Below are 24,784 nucleotides of genomic sequence, written 5' to 3'. Positions count from 1 at the left end.
TTTGTAATATTCACTGGTGTGTCTTGACTGGGACAAAATTTAGGAAGTGTGGGCTGGTCAAGCAGGGCTCCTCAATCAGCCTGCTGTGTGAGCCAAAATAATGTGTCACAGAGCTGCCAATTATCAGTTCTGAGGAGTGAGGGAGGAAGTTCCCACATGAGATGTGAGGGCAAGCAAGGGAACACCCCCTCCTCCTCCTCAGCGAACTGCATGCAGTGTGCGCAACATAAACAAGGGAATTAGCAGCCATAAAAGAATGAAAACCAGAATATAAGCACACGGACAGGATTAACACCAGTTGTGGCTGAGATGCGGTAACCAGATGTGTATTTCAGCTATTTCCCATAATGCACTTTTAGTTGCCTTGGTTTCAGGTTGCTGCATGGCAAGTAGGTGTAATCTGCCTGTAGTTACTACAGCTTAGTGCACAACTTACCGGACCCCCAAACTACCCTAGTACCCAAATTGATAAACTCAAACTAAATTGTGATAGACCTGTGAATTGCGGTAGAACTCTGCTTTTGTAAGAAATTGCCTAATATAAGATTGTACTATATTCTGTAAGGTCTGTATGGTAAAGCAGCCTACACTAACATTTCTGCTATATTATTTTACACTTTTGACAGTCTCTCTGAAATATGAGCATTGTACAGACTTGTATATGTAAAAAAGTAGCATTGCTGAATAAAGGTCATAAATGTAGTCATTTTGGCTTTTTTTCAGATGGTGAAGGCAATCCAGGTCCTGAGAATCCATCTGCTGGAATTGGAGAAAGTAAATGAATTGTGCAAGGATTTTTGCAATCGGTATATCACCTGCCTGAAGACGAAAATGCACAGCGATAATCTGCTCAGGAACGACTTGGGTGGCCCCTATTCCCCGAACCAGCCATCCAACAGCATTCACACACAGGTCAGAAAACATCTCCTGTTATACAGGACTTATGTGTGATGCCAGTGACTAATGGTGGAACCCAGGTTTAGACCAATATTTATGTCTGTGACATTCCTTCATGCATGTGGTATGTAGGGTGAAACTGCAAACCACGTATCACAGAAGTTTGGTGAAGCACAAGTAAAGCATTCTAGAATTCCCGTCATACTCTCTGAATGCCGAGCTCCCGCCCCTGCTCCCCCCTCCCCTCCTGTCTGCTCAGGGTGAGAACAGTGATGTGAAGAGGGGAGCTCATATTATGTCATTAGATTTTAAGGCATAAGTGAGCCTGTTCTGATGGAAACTACTGTGACTGAGAGGTTTCCTGCTGAGCAGTAATTTGAGATTCCCCTCTTTACATCACTGGTCTGGTCCTGAGCAGACACAAGAAAAGGGGGGAGCAGGGACAGAGCAGACTGCTTTCAGAGAGTGTGATAGGACAGGACAGCTACAAGCCAGACACCTCATCTGATATGGAGAAATCTGTTTAGTATAGCTCATGAAATTATATTAGTAATTTGCTTTTGTTATGCTTTTTGACACCTTACACAGGTTGTTTCTGTTGCTGAACAACCCTTTTAACACTGCTTTTCAAGCCTTTAAGGTGTTCCCACAATTCCCATTTACCACATGGACACTGGATGGGTGATAAATGACTGATCATGGAAGGCTTCACCATCGGGGCTTACACCGGTCACTGGAGCAGGGAACCAGAGCCCATGTTTTCTCCTCATTGTGAGGAGGAGTTTAAATGGATTGGAGGTTGAGCATATGTAATTCTGCTTCATTCCAATGGGACTGAAGAAGACAGCAGAGTATAGCACATTTTCGACCACCCCTTCAGGAGGAAATGGGCTCCATACCTCTGTTCTAGTGAAAAGCTGACCATAGTTTTGGTATAAGAGTGAAGGTAATGGCAGCACACATGCTCATCCTCCAGTCCAGTCATACTGCGAAGACCGGGTTCCTAATTGGTGGGGATTCCATCAGTTAACCCCCAATGATCAGATGCTTATCAACTATCCTGTGTTAATTTAGAAAAATATATATTTTTAAACAATAAACTTCTGTCACCACTAGAGGGAGCTCACCGCATACATCTTAATGATTGAATCCAATGTGTACCTTGTACTCGGTAAGCTTTTAGTTGAATGTCTTTATTTAGGAATAGTTTAGCTGAATGATATTGGTCCCAACTTAATTTGACTTTTGTCAACTTGACTTTTGTCGTCTTGCCTTTTGTTGACTGAATCAGGGACAGCAGCTGCAAGGAACTTGACAAATCTAATACACATAGATAAGATACTTGCTATATGTACTATTCACTATTAAATAAGCAAAGCCTTATAGCTGGATTTTTTATTTCAAAATTTTATAGCATTACACTGGAGATGCATCTTTGCTTATCTGTGCATTTGCGCAGTGCTATCTCCGGAGCTGACCATCGTCTGCCGCCTGCGCGCAGTTGTATAATGATTGCAGCAGCGCTCGCAGCCCCATCATTCCCAGCTCCTGATCCAGCTGTCACACTTCCAGCAGCTTTTGTTTTATGTATTTTATGAGCTGGAGAGAATATTTAAATATTGCATGTGCTGGCAGCAGAACGAGGTGGGGGAAGTCGGTGATATCGCGAATATTTGATGTGCTCTACATGAAAAGATAAATTTATTCCCAGCAAAAAGATTCTTACATTTTTTTTTTTACTTCACTTCCAGGATCGCCTTGATATATCCAAATAAATAATAGTGGGAAGAATCATAATTCAGACATCCCGAAATAACAAAGTCACTTAATCACTGATTTTAAAAAGTAGAGAAAGTGTTTTTTTTTTTCTGTTTTTTTTTACTTGTTTGCTAATATCCTCTGGAAATAGACTCCTTATCCTTTTCCTTGCTTATTGCAGTTTCCCTTATGAGCGAAATTAGCAAGAAACTTGCATAAAGGACGACAATAATTGCTCAACGAGCATCTCGTTTGTAATTTATTAGCTTCTATTATTGCGGGTTGTCATGGCAACAACTTGCATCCAGGGCGACAAGAGAGATGTTAGATATGAGGCGATGAGACTGTGAGCTCAGGAAAATGGAGATGCACATTTTTATCAGTAATTTTGCTGAAAATAGGAAGTGAGAAGTTAATGAGATGTAAAGCCGTCCTGTGGCTGTTGTGAATATATTTTTTTTAACTGTTGATCTAATTAGAATGCGACGGTCAGGAAACATAATGAGGATTTTCGCTGTTCGCCAATACCTTACATCATGGCGGGAAATAGATCTAAGCCCCAGTTACCGTCCATCTTTGCAACCATCCACATCAACTTGGTTCACCGTGGAGTAATATGGACTTGCAGCAGGAATAAGGCTGGGTTAGCATATGTCCGGCGTGCACCGGAGGGAAACTGAGGCTGGAACTAATCCCATTCATTTGAATTGGACATTTCACAATCATCCAGTGTCTCAATTTTGATGGCAGATGTTTGGATACGCCGGACAGCACCGGACAGAGGAATGCAGCTTGCTGATGTCCAGAAACAATGGACGCCGGATGCCATACAATTGGTGCACGTTGTCATCAGTTATGGCATCAATTGTGTCAAGATCTAGTTCCCCTACGCCTGATGGCAGACATACGTGAATTCAGCCTAATAAGGGTTGTACGCTCCATCTTCTGTATCCCTTCATTGTCATCTGCATCTAAACTTTTCTATAGAGGAAAGATACTTAACCGCGAGCAGTGTATTCCACAATATTTGGATGGTGTTGTAACAATAACTTTAGAACCAGCCACACCATCCAAATGGGGCGAACACACCATCCAAATAGGGCTGCCGTATAGTCAAAGCCCACCACGTAGAGTGACACCCACAGAAAGCGCATAGCAGACTGTGGGACCCACCATGCATTGTCATGCAAAGGCTCCCAAATAGTCTCCGGACCACGATATAGAGTGACACCCAAAGAACCCCAAGAACTATTACTGTAGGACCCACCAGAGATTTCCATTTATACGGCTATCATACAGTCACAGTGATAGAACCCCTATAATATAAACTATAGGACCCTCCATACAGTGTCATTTCTAAGGCTCCCATACAGTCACAGGATCCTATATAGACCGACACCCGCAGAACTCCCATAACAGTTAGTGTACGACCCACCATACCGTTTTATTCATAGGTCTTCCATACAGTTTAAACAACAGGACCCTCATATAGAGTGCCAGCCACAGAACCCCCATAACAGTGAGTGTACAACCCACCATACGTTGTTATACATAATGCTCCCATAGAGCCACCAAACCCTAAAAACAATAACTGTAGGACCCAGCATACAGTGTAATTCATAAGGCTCCCATACAGTCCGAGGACCCCTTTATAGAGTGACACCAACAAAAAACCCATAACAGTGATTTTACGACCCACCATACAGTTTCATAGGGTTCTCATATAGTTAGAACCACAGAACCCCCACATAGAGTGACAGCCACATAATCCCTATAACAGTGAATGTAGGATCAACTGTACATAAGGCTCCAATACCGCCACAAAACCCCCATAACAATAACTGTATGGCCTACCATACATTGCCATTCATAGGGCTCGTATTCAGTAACAACCATAGAGCCCCCATAATATTGATTGTAGGACACACCATAAAATGTTATATACAGGCACAGGACTTCTATACGTGCCATTAGGACTCCCATACAGTTTCATTCTTATTGCTCCCATACAGTAACAGCCATAGAACCCCCAATATTTTGACTGTAGGACCCACTATACAATTTTATTTATACAGGCACGGGACCCCCATATAGAGTGACACCCACCTAACCCCCATAAGTGCCATTAGGACTCACCATACAGTTTCATTTATAGGACCCCCATATAGAGTCAAAAGCGCAGAACCCCAATAACAGTCACAGTAGGATCCACTATACAGTTTAATTCCTAGGACTTCCATATAGTCACAGAACCTTTATAAAAATGCCAATCATGAGTCCATATAAATAATGGTGATGGCTCCGCTCTGTCTGATACATTCCATATAGATAAATAAATATACAAAGTTACAGAGTTCCCAAACTTCTTTAATATGCAGTGCTCAACCCCATTGGCTGACAATTGTTGTCCTTTACTAAGGTTGTAATTTACAAAAGCCAATAAAAACATAAACAAAGATTATTGGGTCATGGGGGGGGGGGGGGGTATATATGGGTGATGGTGGTAGGAGGTGTCAGGCTCCTATTTACTGTCCCTGAAACTGAATGCTAAATTCTGGAGCACCATGACCTTCCCATCAGATATTTTCCAAACCTCCATTTGTTGTTTGCTTCAGTTTTCACCGCTATGCTTCTTTGTCTATGAATGAAGATGTACAGTCCCTTTTTTCATGGGCTCAAAGAGTTAGAAAATGTAATTACCCATGAGGAATCAGGGCTTGTGTTGTGGAACAGATGGTGGTGACTGATAGAATTTGGTGACCTGGAGACCTACACCTTGACCACAGACATGAAGTGGAAAACGTGCCAGTTTTTCTACGGCCCCCTCTCCCCATCCTGGAGTCTAGCCCTGCTCACTGTATGAGTAACATGTCCCTGGACGAACACGTTTGTTTTTATAGCCATCAAGTTTTTGGGACAGCATCAGATTTTATCAGCCATTTGGATGGTCGTGTGTTAAGCTTCAGCACAAAACATTGGCATTTCATGTGCTGTAAACCCTCTTGTAAGGGCATAGAGGCAGACCACTTGGGCTTAGACAAAGAGGGTTCAGCCCTGGTTGGTCCCATTCCCTTTGCATCTGGGAACAAGAACCTGAGTAAGGGTGCATTCACACCACAATTCATTAATACGGTCACCGGATCCGGCTGGGGGATGTGAAAACCGGTTTTCAGTCCGGTCACAAAACCAGATACGGGGCAAAAATGACCTGACCGGAGTCACTATCTGTCTCCAGTCGGCTGATTTTTGCATTCACACTACAAGACTCTCCAGAAGAACTGCAGTGTTAGCAAACATGGCGGCCATGAATGGGACCCATTTTGATCTTTAGTATTAGGTATACCACTATCTATGGTTGACTGCTAAACCATGGTAATATCAGTGAAGGCATTGGTTCTTTAAGAAGAACTCCATCCAAATGCTTTTCTAGGAGAGGTGGGATAAAGCCGGCTACTGCCCATATGACTAGCAATAGTAGTGTGTGTGGACCCAAACAGGTGCAAAAATAAATCAGGAGGTGCACTGCTTAGTCAAATAAAGTTGGTGGGGCATACATATGTCCATTCCAAACTGTATATAGGTAGGTAGAGTGTAGAAAGCGGCACTCACCAGGACATACAGGATAAAATCTTTGATACTTTATTGGAAAATCCTTAAAAATGTAACCATCACCATCAGTGGACGGCAGGACATAGGTGACACAGAGAGGATATCGGCAGCTACTTCACGCGTGGTTACCTGCTTCGTCAGGCTGACGAAGCACGTGACAATGCATGAAGTAGCTGATGAAGCACGCGAGGAAGCACATGACCAAGCCTCATGAAGCTTGTGACCATGCATCACGAATCACCTGACCAAGCCTGACTAAGCACGTGACCAAGTCTGACAAAGCACGTGACCAACCCTGATGAAGCACGTGACCAACCCTGATGAAGCACGTGACCAACCCTGACAAAGCACTTGACCAACCCTGACGAAGCACGTGACCAAGCCTGATGAAGCTCGTGACCAACCCTGATGAAGCATGAAGCATGTGACCAACCCTGATGAAGCATGTGACCAACCCTGATGAAGCACGTGACCAAGCCTGACGAAGCATGTGACCATGCATTAAGTAGCTGACCAAGCACGAGAACAAACACGTGACCAAGTATGACGAAGAACGTGACAACGCTTGAAGTAGCTGACAAAGCACTTGACAAAGCACATGACCAAGCTCGAAGAAGCATGTGACTATGCGTGAAGTAGCTGACGAAGCACATGACCACGCATGAAGTAGCTGCTGCTATCCTCTCTGTGTCACCTATGTCCTGCTGTCCACTGATGGTGATGGTTGCATTTTTAAGGTTTTTCCAATAAAGTATCGAAGCTTTTATCCCGTACGTTCTGGTGAGTGCCACTTTCTACATTCTACCATCCCAAAACTTTTGGGTTACTTTATGTCAACCTTAGAGTAGGCCAAATTTAGCTGCCAATTCTAACATTGCTTCACCCACCCCACAAGCTCGTGAGGTTTTCAAACACTCTAAAAAATGTGGTCAGAACTTTTCTAAAGGAGCGGGTCCTGAATATGTTTGTATTACTGATATTCTGTTATAAGGCAGGGGCAGTGGTATAAATGGGGATTCTATCCATGATGCACAACTTGTTAACTCTTTCTCTGCTGTTTGTCTTTTCAGGATCTGTTACAGAACTCCCCCAACTCACTGTCCGGACTATCCAACAACCCACAGGGAATCGTAGTGCCGTCCTCCACCCTTCAGCAGAGCAGCCTCTCCATGACGACCGTCAACTCCTCGCAGGTTGTATCAGGTGGGAAAATGTCAAACTGAAATGACTCATTGCACTATAGGGATGTTATAGAAGGGGCCACAAATTGAAGCTCACTATTGAATACATAGGACTGAAGGGTAATGTTTCTCCTTGAGGAGAACACCATAAGGGGGTGTGGAGACTTACAGGCCATTCATGCTCCACTGAGAATTCTGGGAAAAGAATATGCAAGCAGCTCTCTTGCCCCACCTTTTGGAGGTAGCTTTTACTTCAATCAAAACAATGTTTTGCAACTTTTAGAAGCCTGAGAACACGATTGGGGATTTAGGAATAAATGCACAGATGTAGTATACAGCACTACAAATCAAACTGTGTGAATCAGTGCCATATATGAGGCTCTGTCAGGCACCTTCTTAGTAATCAATGCAGCACAAGTAATACGGGTATCACAGGGTCAAACCTCACAGGGTATGAAACAGTTCTTGATGATTACTCGTGAGGCACCATGAGCTTTGCTTCCAAATCATCTTCTTTTTAAGGCATTTTCTTCCATTCACGATTTCCATGTTTGTACACTGTGTCTACCATCCTACGAGCATTCCACCTAAAGACATGGAGACCGGTAACTGGCAACAGTTGTAATTTATTCATAGATTTCCAGAAGAAATAATAGAAGGACACAACACAAAAGTCCTCACAAAAGGAGCTTTATGGTAAACAAAAGTATGTTATAAAAAAGGAGTGTCCCTGACTGTCACTGTCTCTCTAATGAACAGAGATAATACACAGCACAGAAATAATGCGCACAGTGATGTCACAGTACAGGGATAATACACACAGTGATGTCACAGTACAGGAATAATATACACAGTGATGTCACAGTACAGGGATAATACACACAGTGATGTCACAGTACAGGGATCATACACAGTGATGTCACAGTACAGGGATAATACACACAGTGATGTCACAGTACAGGGATCATACACAGTGATGTCACAGTACAGGAATAATATACACAGTGATGTCACAGTACAGGGATCATACACAGTGATGTCACAGTACAGGAATAATATACACAGTGATGTCACAGTATAGGGATCATACACAGTGATGTCACAGTACAGGGATAATACACAGTGATGTCACAGTACAGGAATAATACACACAGTGATGTCACAGTACAGGGATAGTACACACAGTGATGTCACAGTACAGGGATAATACACACAGTGATGTCACAGTACAGGGATAATACATACAGTGATATCACAGTACAGGGATAGTACATACAGTGATGTCACAGTACAGGAATAATATACACAGTGATGTCACAGTACAGGAATAATATACACAGTGATGTTACAGTACAGGGATAATACACAGTGATGTCACAGTACAGGGCTAATACACACAGTGATGTCACAGTACAGGAATAATACACACAGTGATGTCACAGTACAGGGATAATACACACAGTGATGTCACAGTACAGGAATAATACACACAGTGATGTCACAGTACAGGGATAATACACAGTGATGTCACAGTACAGGGATAATACACAGTGATGTCACAGTACAGGGATAATACACAGTGATGTCACAGTACAGGAATAATATACACAGTGATGTCACAGTACAGGGATAATATACACAGTGATGTCACAGTACAGGGATAATACACAGTGATGTCACAGTACAGGGATAATACACACAGTGATGTCACAGTACAGGGATAATACACACAGTGATGTCACAGTACAGGGATAATGACATCATAGCAAAGGAATAACTCATATAAAAAGGTTATATACGTTGTTAGGAGTAACCTTGGTGCCACACATATTTTGTTTGTCTTAGCGCAGATGGGTCCTATTAGTTGTTGTCTCGTAGTTGCTGCCCTGGTAGTTACACCCATGGGGGGAGATTTATCAATACTGTCCAGAGGAAAAGTTGCCCAGTTGCCCATAGCAACCAATCAGATTGCTGCTTTCATTTTTAACAAGGCCTCTGCAAAATGAAAGCAGCGATCTGATTGGTTGCTATGGGCAACCGGGCAACTTTTCCTCTGGACAGGTTTTGATAAATCTCCCCCATGGAGTTTACCCAGGTCTGATCCCTCACATGGAATGGCGCGTTGTATAAAGGTATCAGGGACTGTGCTGTAATGTAGTATATATACTTTATATTAGGGTCCTCACACCCAGCACTGTAGTGATATCTGACCGCGTCTGCCTCACTTTACTTCTGATACAGTCTATGGAGAGTGCATGTGACGCCATCTTATCCTTGTAAAGTTTTCCGCCTGGCATGTTAAGGGTCTCCTGCCGTGTTCTGCTCTCTCCTGACATTTCTTCAGCGACATTGTTTTCTGTGGAATCATTGTTTTGCCTTTTGCATTTTGTGTGGTGTCTGCTCCACGTAATGTGTTTTTTTTTATATTGTCTTTATTGCGATGCGCTCTCAGAGGAGAGGAGGGCGCCTGTGTATAATACTACAAATCTCTCATGATGTGGATGTATTATTCATGAGGGAGAGATCCGGATCCATCTGCGAAATAGTTTAACCCCTCTGAGCCCACGCTTTGTTTATGTAATGGCAGAAGCCATTACATCTCCTGTGCTATCAAATTGGAGAAGTGTGAACCAGCTGTGTTTTTATGTTTTATATATATATATATATATATATATATATATATATAAAATATATAATGTGTTTATATTTATTCGCCAGATAACATTTTCTACTTTGCCCATTTTACTTTCTGAAGAAGAAAATGACGACTTGATTATGAGTCATGTTTAGTAAATGCGGCGTGGTAAAGCCGATAACATGACATATCCCTGGGGTGGGTCATACTACACCGTGCGGCTGTGTCCGGTCTACTCTGCAGCGAGATGATATCTGATTCATGGATTATATTTTTATACTTAAATTACTTTAATTAAGTTCTCCACTAAATTTCTTTTTACAAAAATGGGATTTATATTTAAAGTCCCACCAAACCTCGCTGACTCTTCTGTGCTATCATTTCAGGAATAGTTCTGCTTTAAGTGGGATATCCATTTGTACAAAACATTTTACGTACATTACTTATCCTGTACTGATCCTGAGTAATATCCTGTATTATACTCCAGAGCTGTACTCACTATTCTGCTGGTGAGGTCACTGTGTACAGACATTACTTATCCTGTACTGATCCTGAGTTATATCCTGTATTATACCCCAGAGCTGTACTCACTATTCTGCTGGTGAGGTCACTGTGTACATACATTACATTACTTATCCTGTACTGATCCTGAGTTATATCCTGTATTATACTCCAGAGCTGTACTCACTATTCTGCTGGTGAGGTCACTGTGTACATACACTACATTACTTATCCTGTACTGATCCTGAGTTATATCCTGTATTATACTGCAGAGCTGTACTCACTATTCTGCTGGTGAGGTCACTGTGTACATACATTACATTACTTATCCTGTACTGATCCTGAGTTATATCCTGTATTATACTCCAGAACTGTACTCACTATTCTGCTGGTGAGGTCACTATATGCATATATTACATTACTTATCCTGTACTGAACCTGAGTTATATCCTGTATTATACTCCAGAGCTGTACTCACTATTCTGCTGGTGGGGTCACTGTGTACATACATTACATTACTTATCCTGTTCTGATCCTGAGTTATATCCTGTATTATACTCCAGAGCTGTACTCACTCTTCTGCTGGTGAGGTCACTGTGTACATACATTACATTACTTATCCTCTACTGATCCTGAGTTATATCCTGTATTATACTCCAGAGCTGTACTCACTATTCTGCTGGTGAGGTCACTGTGTACATACATTACATTACTTATCCTGTACTGATCCTGAGTTATATCCTGTATTATACTCCAGAGTTGTACTCACTATTCTGCTGGTGGGGTCACTGTGTACATACATTACATTACTTATCCTGTACTGATCCTGAGTTATATCCTGTATTATACTCCAGAGCTGTACTCACTATTCTGCTGGTGAGGTCACTGTGTACATACATTACATTACTTATCCTGTACTGATCCTGAGATATATCCTGTATTATACTCCAGAGCTGTACTCACTATTCTGCTGGTGAGCTCACTGTGTACATACATTACATTACTTATCCTGTACTGATCCTGAGATATATCCTGTATTATACTCCAGAGTTGCACTCACTATTCTGCAGTGACTTCAGGGCTGCATTTAAACTTCTCAATAGAGGTCGAGGTGGTTGTCCAGTGAAACCACAGGAGCAGGACCCCAACTCTCAGTGAGCAGAGAGGAGTGTGTGCTGTAGACAGAATGTGCTCCATTCATTTTTATGTGAGCGGTGGAGATGCCCAAGCGCTGTCCTCGAGTCTCTTCAGCACTTCCATAGAAATGAATGAAGCGCATTCCGTCTACCGCATATGCTCCCCATGTAGAGTTGGGGTCCTGTTCCTGTGGATAGGGGACAAGATCTTTTTCACTGGACAACCCCTTTAAGGCCGTACCTTTCATAAATTATATATAGTTATATAAATGTATCAGTATATCTCTAGATGTCCATAAAAAGAAGCCATGAGTTGAGCGAACTTACAGTAAATTGGCTCGTAGCGAACCTCGCCGCTCGGCTGTTGATTACTTTAGTCTGCATAAATTAGTTCAGCTTTCCAAGGGCTCCAGTTGCCTGGAAAAGATGGATACAGACCTAGGAGACCTAAGACTGTCATCCCGGACTTTTCCCGGCAACCAGAGCCCTTGGAAAGCTGAACTAATTTATGCAGACTAAAGTAATCAACAGCCGAGCTGCGAGGTTCGCTATGGGCCAAATTACTGTAAGTTCCCTCAACTCTAGGATTGGTTGGTACATGCTGTAATAGTATACAGTTATCGCTATATACTGTACATATGGATACACTTTTGTGTGTTTCTTTTATTTGGATGCCCCATTTAATGTCTGCTCTCCTGTGTTTTGTAGGAGGTGCACTTTACCAACCAGTTGCAATGGTAACATCCCAGGGACAAGTAGTAACTCAAGCTATCCCCCAAGGAGCAATCCAGATTCAAAATGCACAGGTAAGTGTACACGGCATGTCCTCCGCCTTATGAGTGATGTTATTGTCTGCGAATGACACATGGATGATGCTCAGACACCAATCTGACGCTCACAGCATCTCCTTTTCATTAGACAGAGGCAGTGTATCCCAACCAGTGTGCCTCCAGCTGTTGCAAAACTACAACTCCCAGCATGCCCGGACAGCCGTTGGCTGTCCGGGCATGCTGGGAGTTGTAGTTTTGCAACAGCTGGAGGCACCTTGCTTAGGAAACACTGTCTCAAAGTGTAAAATGACGCTGGTCCTCAAACAGCCAACAACGCATCTTTAAAGGCGTTATCCAATTTATATATATATATACATATGTCAACTGGCTCCAGAAAGTTAAACAGATTTGTAAATTACTTCTATTAAAAAATCTTAATCCTTTCAGTACTTATGAGCTGCTGACGTTGAGTTGTTCTTTTCTGTCTAAGTGCTCTCTGATTACACCTTTCTCGGGAACTGTCCAGAGTAGAAGCAAATCCCCATAGCAAACCTCTTCTACTCTGTGCAGTTCCCGAGACATGCAGAGGAGTCAGCAGAGAGCACTGTTGCCAGACTGAAAAGAACAACTCGACTTCAGCAGCTGATAATTATTGGAAGGATTAAGATTTTTTTTTTATAGAAGTCATTTACAAATCTGTTTAAATTTCTGGAGCCAGTTGAGATATATATATATATATATATATATATATATATATATATATATATATATATATAAAAGTTTTTTCCTGGAACACTCCTATAAAGGGGTACTCCAGTGGAAAACTTTAAGTTAAACAGATTTGTAAATCACTTCTATTAAAAAAATCTTAATCATTCCAGTTCTTATCAGCTGCTGTTATGATCCACAGGAAGTTCTTTTCTTTCTGAATTTCCTTTCTGGCTGACCACAGTTCTCTTTGCTGACACCTCTGTCCATTTTAGGAACTGTCCAGAGCAGGATAGGTTGTCTATGGGGATTTGCTCCTACTCTTGACAGTTCCCAAAATGGACAGAGGTGTCAGTAGAGAGCACTGTGGTCAGACAGAGAGGAAATTGAAATAGAAAAGAACTTCCTGTGGATCATACAATAGCTGATAAGTACTGGAAGGATTAAGATTTTTTAATAGAAGTAATTTACAAATCTGTTCAACTTTCTGGCATCAGTTTTTTTTTTTTTTTTAGTTTTGTTTTTTTCAGTGGAGTACCCCCTTAAAGGGTAGATGCATTTTGTATATTAAATAAAAATATGAAATAATTAAGGAACATCATTATAGAGCAGCATAGGCTAATATTAAAACATAATGTAGATGTTCTTGTGTGTGATTTGTGCTTACCATTTTAGCTGATGTGGCAGGTTTGGTTTAGGCTCTATTTTGCGTGTAAATCCATTTCTGAAATAGCTCTGTAATGCAGCCTACATTTCCCATTAATTAATCCTCTGGCTGAGGGTGCAGCGTTTGATCACTGCATTTAATAACCTAATTAGATTGCTAAGCAAACTCATTAGAATCATGTGGGTTGAGGTTTACATTGTTGCAGTTTTCATGCATTTTATTTAAATTTGCCATCAGGTGAAAGTGAGTTGATCTATAATCACAATTGAGGTATTTTATGGAGACTTGAGGTCTTTAGGCCATGTTCACACGTTGAATTTTACTGCATTTTTTACTGCATTTTGCACAAGATTTTTACTGCATTTTGGCTGTTTCTGCCACAATTTTCCAATATTGCGGTAAAAAAAAGACTCAAATTGCTCAACTGTGGTTAGATCATCCAGAGCAGGAGCAAATCCCCATAGCAATCCTCTCCCGCTCCGGACAGTTCCTGACACAGACAGAGGTGTCAGCAGAGAGCACTGTGGTCAGACTTGAAAGAACTACACAACTTCTTCTGGAGCATACAGCAGCTGATAAGTACTGGAAATATTAAGATTTTTATATAGAAGTAATTTACAAATCTGAATAACTTTCTGCTGGCACCAGTTGACTTGAAAACATTTTTCTTTCCTTCGGAGTACCCCTTTAAAGGAGTACTCTGGGATATATCCGCTATCCTAAGTTTCAGATTGTGTGGGGCCTGACCGCTGCCCCCCCAATCTACCATACGAGGGCCCCGGCAGTCAGCGGCAAGGGGGTGTGTCCGACCAGTACATGACAGAGCAGCCGACACCCCCCCTTAATACATCTTTATGGGAGAGCCGGAACGCTGCATCATGTGGTGGTCGACACGCGCTATCACAGCAAAGAGCCGGAGGCCCCGTACGGGAGTTCGTGGGGGGCCCAGCGGTCGGAAACTTAGGGGATAGGGGATACGTTTTATATCCTACTCCTTTAACTGCATGTTTGTTCTGTGAGTTTAAAGGGGTACTCCACTGGGAAAAAAAATTCTAAATCAACTGGTGCCAGAAAGTTAAACAGATTTGTAAATTAGAGCAAAGTAGGAAAATAGTCAGCTCACCCGGCCACCGCACGGCAATATAGTCCTCCAAGGATATGAAGAAAGCAGGTAGATGCCAGCGATTAAGAAACTTCACCTTTATGGGAACCATGTAAAATCATCGACATGGAGAGAATTCAATGAGACAAACATTTAAAATTCCAGGAATCAGCGCCAAGCATGACGCGTTTCAGGTCATGTGACCTTTCATCAGATGCATGGTGGGAAGCAGAAGGATGGGGAAATAAATCCCAGCCTCCTAATGGAACAGGTGAGTAAGATTTCTATCCTACGAACCAGGGATTAACCCTGTCCGTTCCAAAAATAGAGGCACCCATCTGCTATACATAACAGGTACAAAATCATAAATCATTAAACACCTATAACCATAGTTACAAGATAAGTGCAAACAATATATATGGAACCTGTATATTTTTTAGGGAGACACAAAGTGTATATTTAGAGGAAAAAGGTTGCCAAAACACTAATAATTATAAATAATTGAATTCTCTCCATGTCGATTATTTTACATGGTTCCAATAAAGGTGAAGTTTCTTAATCGCTGGCATCTACCTGCTTTCTTCAGATTTGTAAATTACTTCTATTTAAAAATCTTAATCCTTCCAGTACTTATCAGCTGTTATATGCTCCACAGAAAGTTCTTTTCTACTTGAATTTATTTTCTGTCTGCCCACATTGCTCTCTGCTGACACCTCTGTCCATTTTAGGAACTGTCCAGAACAGGATAGGTTTTCTATGGGGATTTGCTCCTGGACAGTTCCTTAAATGGACAGAGGTGTCAGCAGAGAGCACTGTGGTCAGACAGAAAGGAAATTCAAAAAGAAAAGAACTTCCTGTGGATCATGCAGCTGTCCAGAGTAGAAGCAAATCCCCATAGCAAACCTCTCCTGCTCTGGACAGTTCCTGACATGGACAGAGGTGTCAGCAGAGAGCACTGTGGTCAGACAGAAAGGAAATTCAAAAAGGAAAGAACTTCCTGTGGAGCATATAACAGCTGATAAGTACTGGAAGGATTAAGATTATAAGTAATTTACAAATCTGATTAACTTTCTGGCACCAATTGATTTTTTAATTAATGTTTTCCAGTGGAGTACCCCTTTAAGCCACTGTGGATTTCTGCATAGCAGACCCCACTTAAATCAATGTAATCTGCTGCGGAAGTTCTGTCGCAGAACGCCTGCCGCAACTCAAACCTGCAGTAGAAACTCGCGGTTAACCCCTTCCCCTAAGAGGAATTCTCGGTTGTGTAGCCAGGTAGCGGTAGCCGTGCCTGCGTGTGATTTTCAAGTGCCAGATCCTATTCCCATCACTGCGCAGTAACCGCACCTGTCAGGAATATAGTCGACGATTTTCGGAACATCCGAGCTCTGCAGAGACCTCCAGTAAAATGTGCGCTGCCCGTCGTGTCTCGGGGGCCGTCCCCAGGCACTCGCTAAAGAGCCCGGAGCTTATTTGCAGCTGCTCTTTGGAGGAGGAAGGTGCTTCTTAGAATTGGCGGCCGGTGTTTCACCTCGGCAAGAAATTGAATGATGGATGAAGAGCTATGAAACTGTCAGGGATGGCGGCTTTGTTTATGTCCATAACTGCGCTTGATGGCCTGCCGAAATCCATTCACAAAGGAAACTGCCCGACTACAAAGTGGGACTCGGGAGACCGAACTTTTCCCTTCAAATAAATCACAAAAGTTTTCATCGTTCTCTTGGGGGGGAGCAAGGGATGAGGTGGATTTCTACATCCTAAGAGGAACATTTCAGCTGTCCGGGCATGCTGGGAGTTGTAGTTTTGCAATAGCTCGAGTCAATGGAGCCATTGGAAAGGGGCAGATCCAAAATATACAACCCGAAACACATCAGTACCTAACCCTATAAAGACCTATGATTTCTTATGGTGCCTACACACATTAGGTGAGTATTTCCCAACTAGGGTGCCTCCAGCTGTTGCAAAACTACAACTTCCAGCCTGCCCGGACAGCCTTCGGCTGTCCGGGCAGGCTGGGAGTTGTAGTTTTGCAATAGTTGGAGGCACCCTGGTTGGGAAACACTGCATTAGGTGAAAGATGACCAGACCAGCTGTATTTCCCCAAACAGTAAAGGACACATGCACGCTTGAACGCCATGGGCAAGCATTAGGCTGTATTCACACCACGTTTTTGCAATACAGTTCCGTATCAGGTTTTTGATGAAAAACTGATTCCTCATAACCTGACTAAACTGCATCAAAATGTGTGTACAAATTTTAACCTGTATACAGTTAAAAACCGTATACGGTTTAAAAAATGATGTCCGGTTGCATCCGTATTTTAAGAAAAAAAAACGTATACGTTTTTTACTTTTCACTCCATTAGGAATAAAGTTTCACTTGTTTGATTGAAATTCCAAGAAAAAAAAGACTGTGCAAAGTCAAAAACCGTATGGTGAAAACTTAATGGAACCATACGCTCATACAGTTCTGTACGGTTCCCATTGACTCCCATGTTAAAAAAAAAAAAGTATACAGTTTAATACAGTTTTTCAACCGGACCAAAAAACCGTGGCAGGCTACAGCTTTGGGTACGGGAAAAAAACTGGCAAAACCTTACAGGATGCAAAACGGACACAACCTGATGCATCTTTTGGCATACGGTTTTCAATGAAGAGTCAATGCATACGGTTTTCAATACGGTTCCGTACGGTTTTCACATAGAAAATGTATTCGGGAACTGAATTGCAAAAACGTGGTGTGAATGCAGCCTTAGGCTTAAAAATGGACTCCGTATAGTCCTTCTCCAAGAGGATGAATACTAGCTAGTGCCACCTATAGGTCAATATCTAACTATTTTAAGGGGTTGTCCAGAATTAGAAAAATGATGCTTCTTTTATGCAAAAACAGCGCCACTCCTGTCCACAGGTTGTATCTGGTATTGCAGCTCAGTTCCATTGAGGTGAATGGGACTGAGCTGCAGTACTACAAGCGGCCTGCAGACAGGAATGATGCTGTTTTTGATACCCCTTCTAAGGGAATTTGTCACCACAAATAGACCTATTGTTTAAATCATGTTTTTTTCTGTTAAACACACACATATATAGATATATACATTTTTATTTTATTTTTAAAGCATTTTTTGTATTTTTTTTTTTTTTGTATAAAAAATTAAAAAATCTTGCCCTTTTCAGTATGGCCTCTAGGCCTAATATAAAGGATAGCTATTATTTCACAGAAAACAAATAATGCTTCTGTATGTTACTAGATCATGCGGATGCTTTACATGTCTTTTTTTATGTGTCTAGCTTCTGTATTTGGCTCACAAATCCCTCTGTTCTTCTGCTCACTCATTCTGACATCCACTGCTCAGGAAGGGGCGTGTCCCAGGCAAGCACTGAGCCCGCCCTCACTCACCGTGCATTCACTTCCTCCCTGAGTCTGCTGTGCTGACCCTCTTCATCCAGTCACTGCAGGCTGCTCTGTAACCCTTCCTCTCAGTTTTCATGCTGCAGTCTGATAGGACGGGAGTCAGCACAGAGGAGTTATAGTCCCGCCCTCACTTTCTGGACTTTGTCCCTGCCTGTGCTTCAGCTGGGACAAAGATGATGCTGCAGCCGGACAGGATTATGTTCTGGATGGTATGGGGACCCCTAGTGGCCATTTTTTTAAATTTTTTATAAGCCATGATCTCTATAAAAATGATATACATTTTTTTATGCAGTATATTAGAAAGGTTAGTGTTTTGCCAAGATGTACAACATATAAAAAGTTTTCATTTCCGATAGTGCCTGCACAGATCGCTTTCCAGCAGTGTCCGCCTTATAACCACAGACAGGAGTGCAGTGACACCAGTGCATAGATAACCATGGTGCATAGACACCATTCACATAACCATTATTATAGGGAGTCTGTCCTCAGTATCACCCGCACTAATCTGTGGGTACAGGCATGTAGTGCAGGGGACACTGATAAATATGGTACTTACCTTACTGTGTCCCGTTAGTCCGGTATTCCCGCTTTTCCATATATGTTAATAAGCAGGTTTGGTACACGCTAACGTCAAGCACATTTCATCTTTAGTCCAACCCACCTCATAAATATTCATACCCCTCCTTCTGCCTCATAAATACTCATGACACTCATTCTGCCTCTCTTCCTGATAATGTCGCACGCAAGATTCTGGGGGTACCCTGCACAATACCCAAGGATGGAGGTTTAAAGGGGTACTCCGCTGCTCAGCGTTTGGAACAAATTGTTCCAAACACTGGAGCCGGCGCCGGGAGCTCGTGACGTCATAGTTCCGCCCCCTCATTATGTCACGCCCCGCCCCTCAATGCAAGTCTATGGGAGGGGGCGTGACAGCCGTCACCCCCCTCCCATAGACTTGCATTGAGGGGGCGGGGCTATGACGTCACGAGCTTCCGGCATTGGCTCCAGCGTTCGGAACAGTTTGCTCCAAACACTGAGCAGCGGAGTACCCCTTTAAGCTGCGACTAGATTTATGCAGCAGATCCCATTGAAGTAAAAGTAATCTGCTGGGGATTTTCTGCTATGGAAAACCCGCCACAGCTTTAAGGGGTACTCTGCTGTAAACATCTTATACCCTATCCAAAGAATAGTGGATAAGATAGTAGATTGGGGGGGGGGGTCCCGCCGCTGGGGACCCCCGCGATCTCTGGGCCTGCAGCTTCCATGTCCATTCATGTCTATGGGAGGGGCGTGACAGCTAGTACATAGCCGTCACGCCTCCTCCCATAAACGTGAATGGAGTTCGCTCCGTGCACCGAATGACAGGTGCCGCAGCGGAGATCATACATCTTATCCCCTATCCAGTAGATCCCGCCTGTATGAATGTATCCTAAAGTCAGGATCTTCTTTCTGCTACAAAATATGTAATTTCAGAACCGGCCTAGACATTAAATGATGTTTTCATACATGAGGTTAGTGGGGGTGTTGGGGGGGGGGGTTGAAAAATCACTTGCAGATTATCTTGCTGACGGGCGCGTATCATATGCAGAGTTATCGCACCGCGTCACTAATGTTGGCGATGAATATTTTAATTTTCACCTTGCACATTCTGTTTGCTAAGCTGCAGGAAATTAACTTCACTTTAGAGAAATTAAATTTTTTTATCCAATTATTTTTTTATCCAAAGACCCCAGAGCTGACACTGGCACCGAGCCGAACATGGCAAAAAAATTCAGGCAACGTTTGCAACGAAATTTAGGCTTTTCTGTGAAGAAATCGTTCGGACAGCATGACGCCGTATGGGCTGCGATATCCTCCATGTTGTCTGAAGTCAATGGCAGCAGCAGCGCTGCGTGGAAGAGGCTATGGACAGTGTCCAAGTACCGAGCAATGAAACTATAGGCTGTGTCTTCCAGACGTTCATAAACTGTCTGACTGCGCTCTGCAGGGTCTAAAATCCATCACCATGTAGAGACTTAATAATACGTTCTTATCTGACCGTATAATCACCGGCGATATAGTAGTACTTACTGTACAACACTGCAGACTATGGCAGTGCTATATCCGTGCACTGCTAATAGCTACAACTTCGACCTGCCTCGAAAGTGTGACTCCAAGGTCGCACTGGAGAGAAAGCTTTCCTCCTTCTAAAGCATTGTTTCCCAACCAGGGTGCTTCCAGCTGTTGCAAAACTACAACTCTCAGCATGCCCGGACAGCCAAAGGCTGTCCGGGCATGCTGGGAGTTGTAGTTTTGCAACAGCAGGAGGCACAATTCTGTTTTCTTCAGATGGAATTTGCCAATGTTATAACTGCGTCCAGGGTACCACTCCGTGGGCAGGATGCAGGGTGCTTGGCCCACGGAGTATAAGTAGGGATGCATAGCATCGCTACTAAACTCTGCTGGCTGTATAGTATACATGGGTGTATAGAGCACCACTGTATACTATACAAGAGCAGGGACTCCCGTCACTATACTCTCAGGAGTCCCAACACCTAGCAGGGCTGAGCTGTGCCAGCAGCTATGCAGCCGCAGGCACAGCTCATGTTGGGTAGGAGATATACATCCTATATATTCCACCCAGCAAGAATATACAGGGGAAAAAAAAGCATTCTGTATAGATGGTTTACTGTAAGCCCTTCCAACCCAGCAACTAGTGCTGCTGAGCAACACTAGTTAACTCTTTTGAGGGCTATGCAGTATATACAGCCATCTTTAGATCTATAGATGGCTGTATAAACTGTAGCCAGACGATCACTTATCACCCTGACTCCTGCTCCGGACTTGTCCAGTGTAGCCCACAGCCCTAGTGATGACGTCATTAAAGGCAGAGCTACAGCCAGGAGCCAGGGTGGTAAGTATGGCTCTATTCACGTTGTACATTTTTAGCATGTCTTTTTGTTTAAAAAAAATATAATGCATGATAAAAATGTATAATGTGAACAGACCCTTTCTGGCAGCGTCTTCCCAAACAGGGAGCCTCCAGTTGTTGCTTAACCAAAACCCCAATCATTTCAAGATGGTGGTGATGATGATGACGACGACGACGAAACTATCGCGTTTCTGCTTAAAATCTCAGCATGCTGCGATTTGGCAAAATTGCCAATGAGTCCCAAATCGCATTGAAATTCCGAGAACAGGAACCAAATGGCAAACACAAAAACGCTATGCCTGTCCGGGCATGCTGGGATTTGTAGTTTCGCAACAACTGGAGGTGTACAGTTTGGAGACCACTGACCTATGGCAATAGTCTGAAACCTCTGGCTCTCCAGTGGTTGCAACCGCTTGAGAGCCACAGGTTGGACACCACAATCTAAAGGTGTCAGGGCATGTAACCTATGACACCGTGTAACTTTTTGGACCGTGTCTGCATTTTTTGTGGGCTCCACCTTACCCCGCGAGGTCTCATTCGGTCTCATTGTGTTCCCAATAATCACAAGACATATAGATATGATAACACAAACTGGCGGTCCTCACTTCACGTCCACCGTTGCCAAGGAAACCAGGATGCCATTGTGAGCCGGGGGTGATCAGGAAGTGGTCCTCATGGCAACGCGTGCTGCATTTTTAAGCCTGACTTCCTGAGAAGAAAGAGCGGCTTAGAAGATAAAGTGGCGGCGACGCTCACAAAGCCGCCGGCGTACGGAAAGGACGGTCCCACGAGGCGCATGGGGAACAATCGCCTCAGTCCTTACGGTGATAGAATGGAGAACATGGGGCTGCCATGCGTTTCCATTATCCACAAGTGTCACACAAAGAACTACTATGGATGATATAGTAGTGTTTCCCGGACCAGGGTGCCTCCAGCTGTTGCAAAACTACAACTCCCAGCATGCCCGGACAGCCTTTGGCTGTCCGGGCATGCTGGGAGTTGTAGTTTTGCATCAGCTGGAGGCACCTTGATTTGGGAAACACTGCTACAATCTATTGATTGGCTTAGTTCACGTCAAAATTTTGGTGCAATATTCAATCACTGGCTAATTTTAGAAAAGTGTAAATGTGGCGTTCGTAACGTGCACCACGTTTCAGCCAAATTTGGCGCATAGTAAGCAAAAGAAGTCAGAGCAAGTGTTAGAAGGTTGTAGCCTTATGCTTGTTCATTTGTCTATGTCTGTCCATCCTGGGATCAGGGTCAGGTTAAGCTATCATCGTGCTCCAGGGCGAGGATTGTCCAGAATGCGCTCGATCTTCAAGTGCTGAGGACTGGAATGCTTCATCTCTGCTTGATTGACAGTTCAGCTAGAAGCCGAGCCCTGTTTTCAAATCTCACAGCTGTGTACAATTTGTATACAAGGTGCAGGAATTAGATTTGAAAACAGGACTTGGCTTCCAGCTGACTGTCTATCAAGCAGGGACAGCAATGGGAGGGGAAACCAGGAGACGTTCCAGCCTGTAGGCGTTCCAGTGGAATCACCCTTTAAGGGACTTTTTCCCAACCAGTGCGCCTCCAGCTGTTGCAAAACAACAACTCCCACCATGCCTGGACAGCCAACGGCTGGGAGTTGTAGTTTTGCAAACAGCTGGAGGTGCACTGGTGGGAAAGACTGCTTTAAGGTGTATAGTACAGTCTGACACCACCCTCTGTGTGCCACTCCATTTTCTGCATGTTTTATATATTTATTTATTATTTTATTTATTATTTATTTATATATATTTTTTTGTGCTAAGCAACTTTTATTAGTTCTTAGGAAATGGCCAATTGTACCCATTGTTTCCTTTAGGGAGATGTGAATCTGATGAATATAAAGCACATTTCATACTCCGGCTTCTCTGCTGTCCCACAGGTCAATCTGGAACTGACCTCTCTGCTTGACGGGGAAGATAAAAAGTCTAAAAACAAGCGCGGAGTCCTCCCGAAGCACGCCACCAACATAATGCGCTCATGGCTTTTCCAGCACCTAATGGTAAGAGCCACAAAAATATCCCCTGCTGGGCCATCGGGAGGGAGAATATGGCCCATGACCTCCAGTCCAGACATTAAATTAATATATATATACATATATATATATATATATATATATATATATATACACACACACATATACATATATATATTTATATTTTAATAGGTATAGATATATATTTATTTATAATCATTTACTACACATATGAGCTACTGGTAGTAGTTAGAGGGTTACTACTGCAACAGTGTATAGTATTGGCAGTATATTGGAGATAACTACAACTTGCAAAACTACAACACCCAGCATGCCCAGACAGCCAAAAGCTGTCTGAGAATGCTGGGATTTGTAGTTTTGCAACAGCTGGAGACACACTGGTTTGGAAATGTTGTGTTAGGGTATGAAAGCAAAATTTACCTTTACACGAGATGATGGTGGTTGCCAAGATTATAAAATAAATTTTTTAGCCAAGTGTCAAGGAGGCGGAACGAGCCGCTCAAGTGCCACCGCCGGTCACACCTCCATTCATGCCCTCACTCTAAGCCCCTCCTTGAGTGATGACAAGTGAGGAGGTGTGCCCAGCTGGGGCACTTGAGCAGTTTAGTTCCACCTCTTTGACACTTGGCTAAGAAATAATAAGGCACTTTTATAAGTTTTGGCAGCCACCATCAGCCCCAGTACAGTTTGCTGTTATACCCTAGCAGTATCCAACAGTGCCTGCCGCTTTTAGCAGTAAATAGAGCTGACAGATTCCTGTTAATGTAATAAAATATAGATAGTATTAGGAGTGTAAAACCATTTAAAAAAAATGTATTATTATTAGAGTGGTCCAGTTTAAAAAAAAATTTGACTTAACCCACCAAGATATATAACTTACTAATAAAGTATGGTTGAAGTCACACGCCCATCAAGTTCATCCAAGAAGAGGAGGAGATAGATAAAGGAAAGAGGTATGGGTGGATGATGGGGAGGAGGATGTGGGGTTATAACAAATTGTTCTGACTTCAGCATTCTTTTGCATGATTCACCAGACAGGAAGTTGTGTTGTCCTCTCATTGTCAGTGTGGTGTTGTCTCAGCAACTCCCTGGCTCCTCCTTCCCTTCTGAGACATCTGCTATCTCAGGAGGTGTGGCTGGATCTTGTTGATGAGTTCCGGCCCCACCCCCTGAGTGATGTTACCACCTTTGACCAGCCCCTACAGCTACATCACCATCTCCCTATCACATACAAATATACATTTTCATTGGGACATTTAGGGTGTATTCACACACACCAGATTCGCAATTGCAGATTTTATAAGTCAATCAAAATTGCATAAGAATTGCATCGTAAAATCCGCAAATTGCTGATTTTACAACTTCAAATCAGTACCCGTAAGCGGTGTTCACATGTGGCATTTTATTAGTGGTACTTTCACTGGTATTTGCCGTGAAGATGATGGAATTCAGTGTAAAAATTGCACAATTTT

At 42.9% G+C, this 24,784-nt stretch overlaps 1 protein-coding gene across 11 annotated transcripts in view; it reads left to right on the top strand.

Moving 5' to 3' along the window:
* PKNOX2 (PBX/knotted 1 homeobox 2) overlaps positions 1-24,784 on the top strand; it is a 430,049-nt gene that overhangs the window by 388,870 nt on the left and 16,395 nt on the right. For 9 of the 11 annotated variants that reach the window (XM_056544248.1, XM_056544254.1, XM_056544256.1 and 6 more), the window contains 4 exons: positions 724-912; positions 7,335-7,467; positions 12,426-12,523; positions 23,136-23,318. In XM_056544248.1, the coding sequence (XP_056400223.1) occupies positions 724-912; positions 7,335-7,467; positions 12,426-12,523; positions 23,136-23,318 (603 nt within the window). The remainder of the gene's footprint in view (positions 1-723; positions 913-7,334; positions 7,468-12,425; positions 12,524-23,135; positions 23,319-24,784) is intronic. The other 2 variants (XM_056544255.1, XM_056544258.1) reach the window with 2 other exon arrangements.

This window comes from Hyla sarda, chromosome 10 (assembly GCF_029499605.1).
Source record: "Hyla sarda isolate aHylSar1 chromosome 10, aHylSar1.hap1, whole genome shotgun sequence".
Lineage (NCBI taxonomy): Eukaryota > Metazoa > Chordata > Amphibia > Anura > Hylidae > Hyla > Hyla sarda.
The sequence above is the reverse complement of the archived record's forward strand: the minus strand, read 5'-3'. Positions and strand labels throughout refer to the sequence as shown.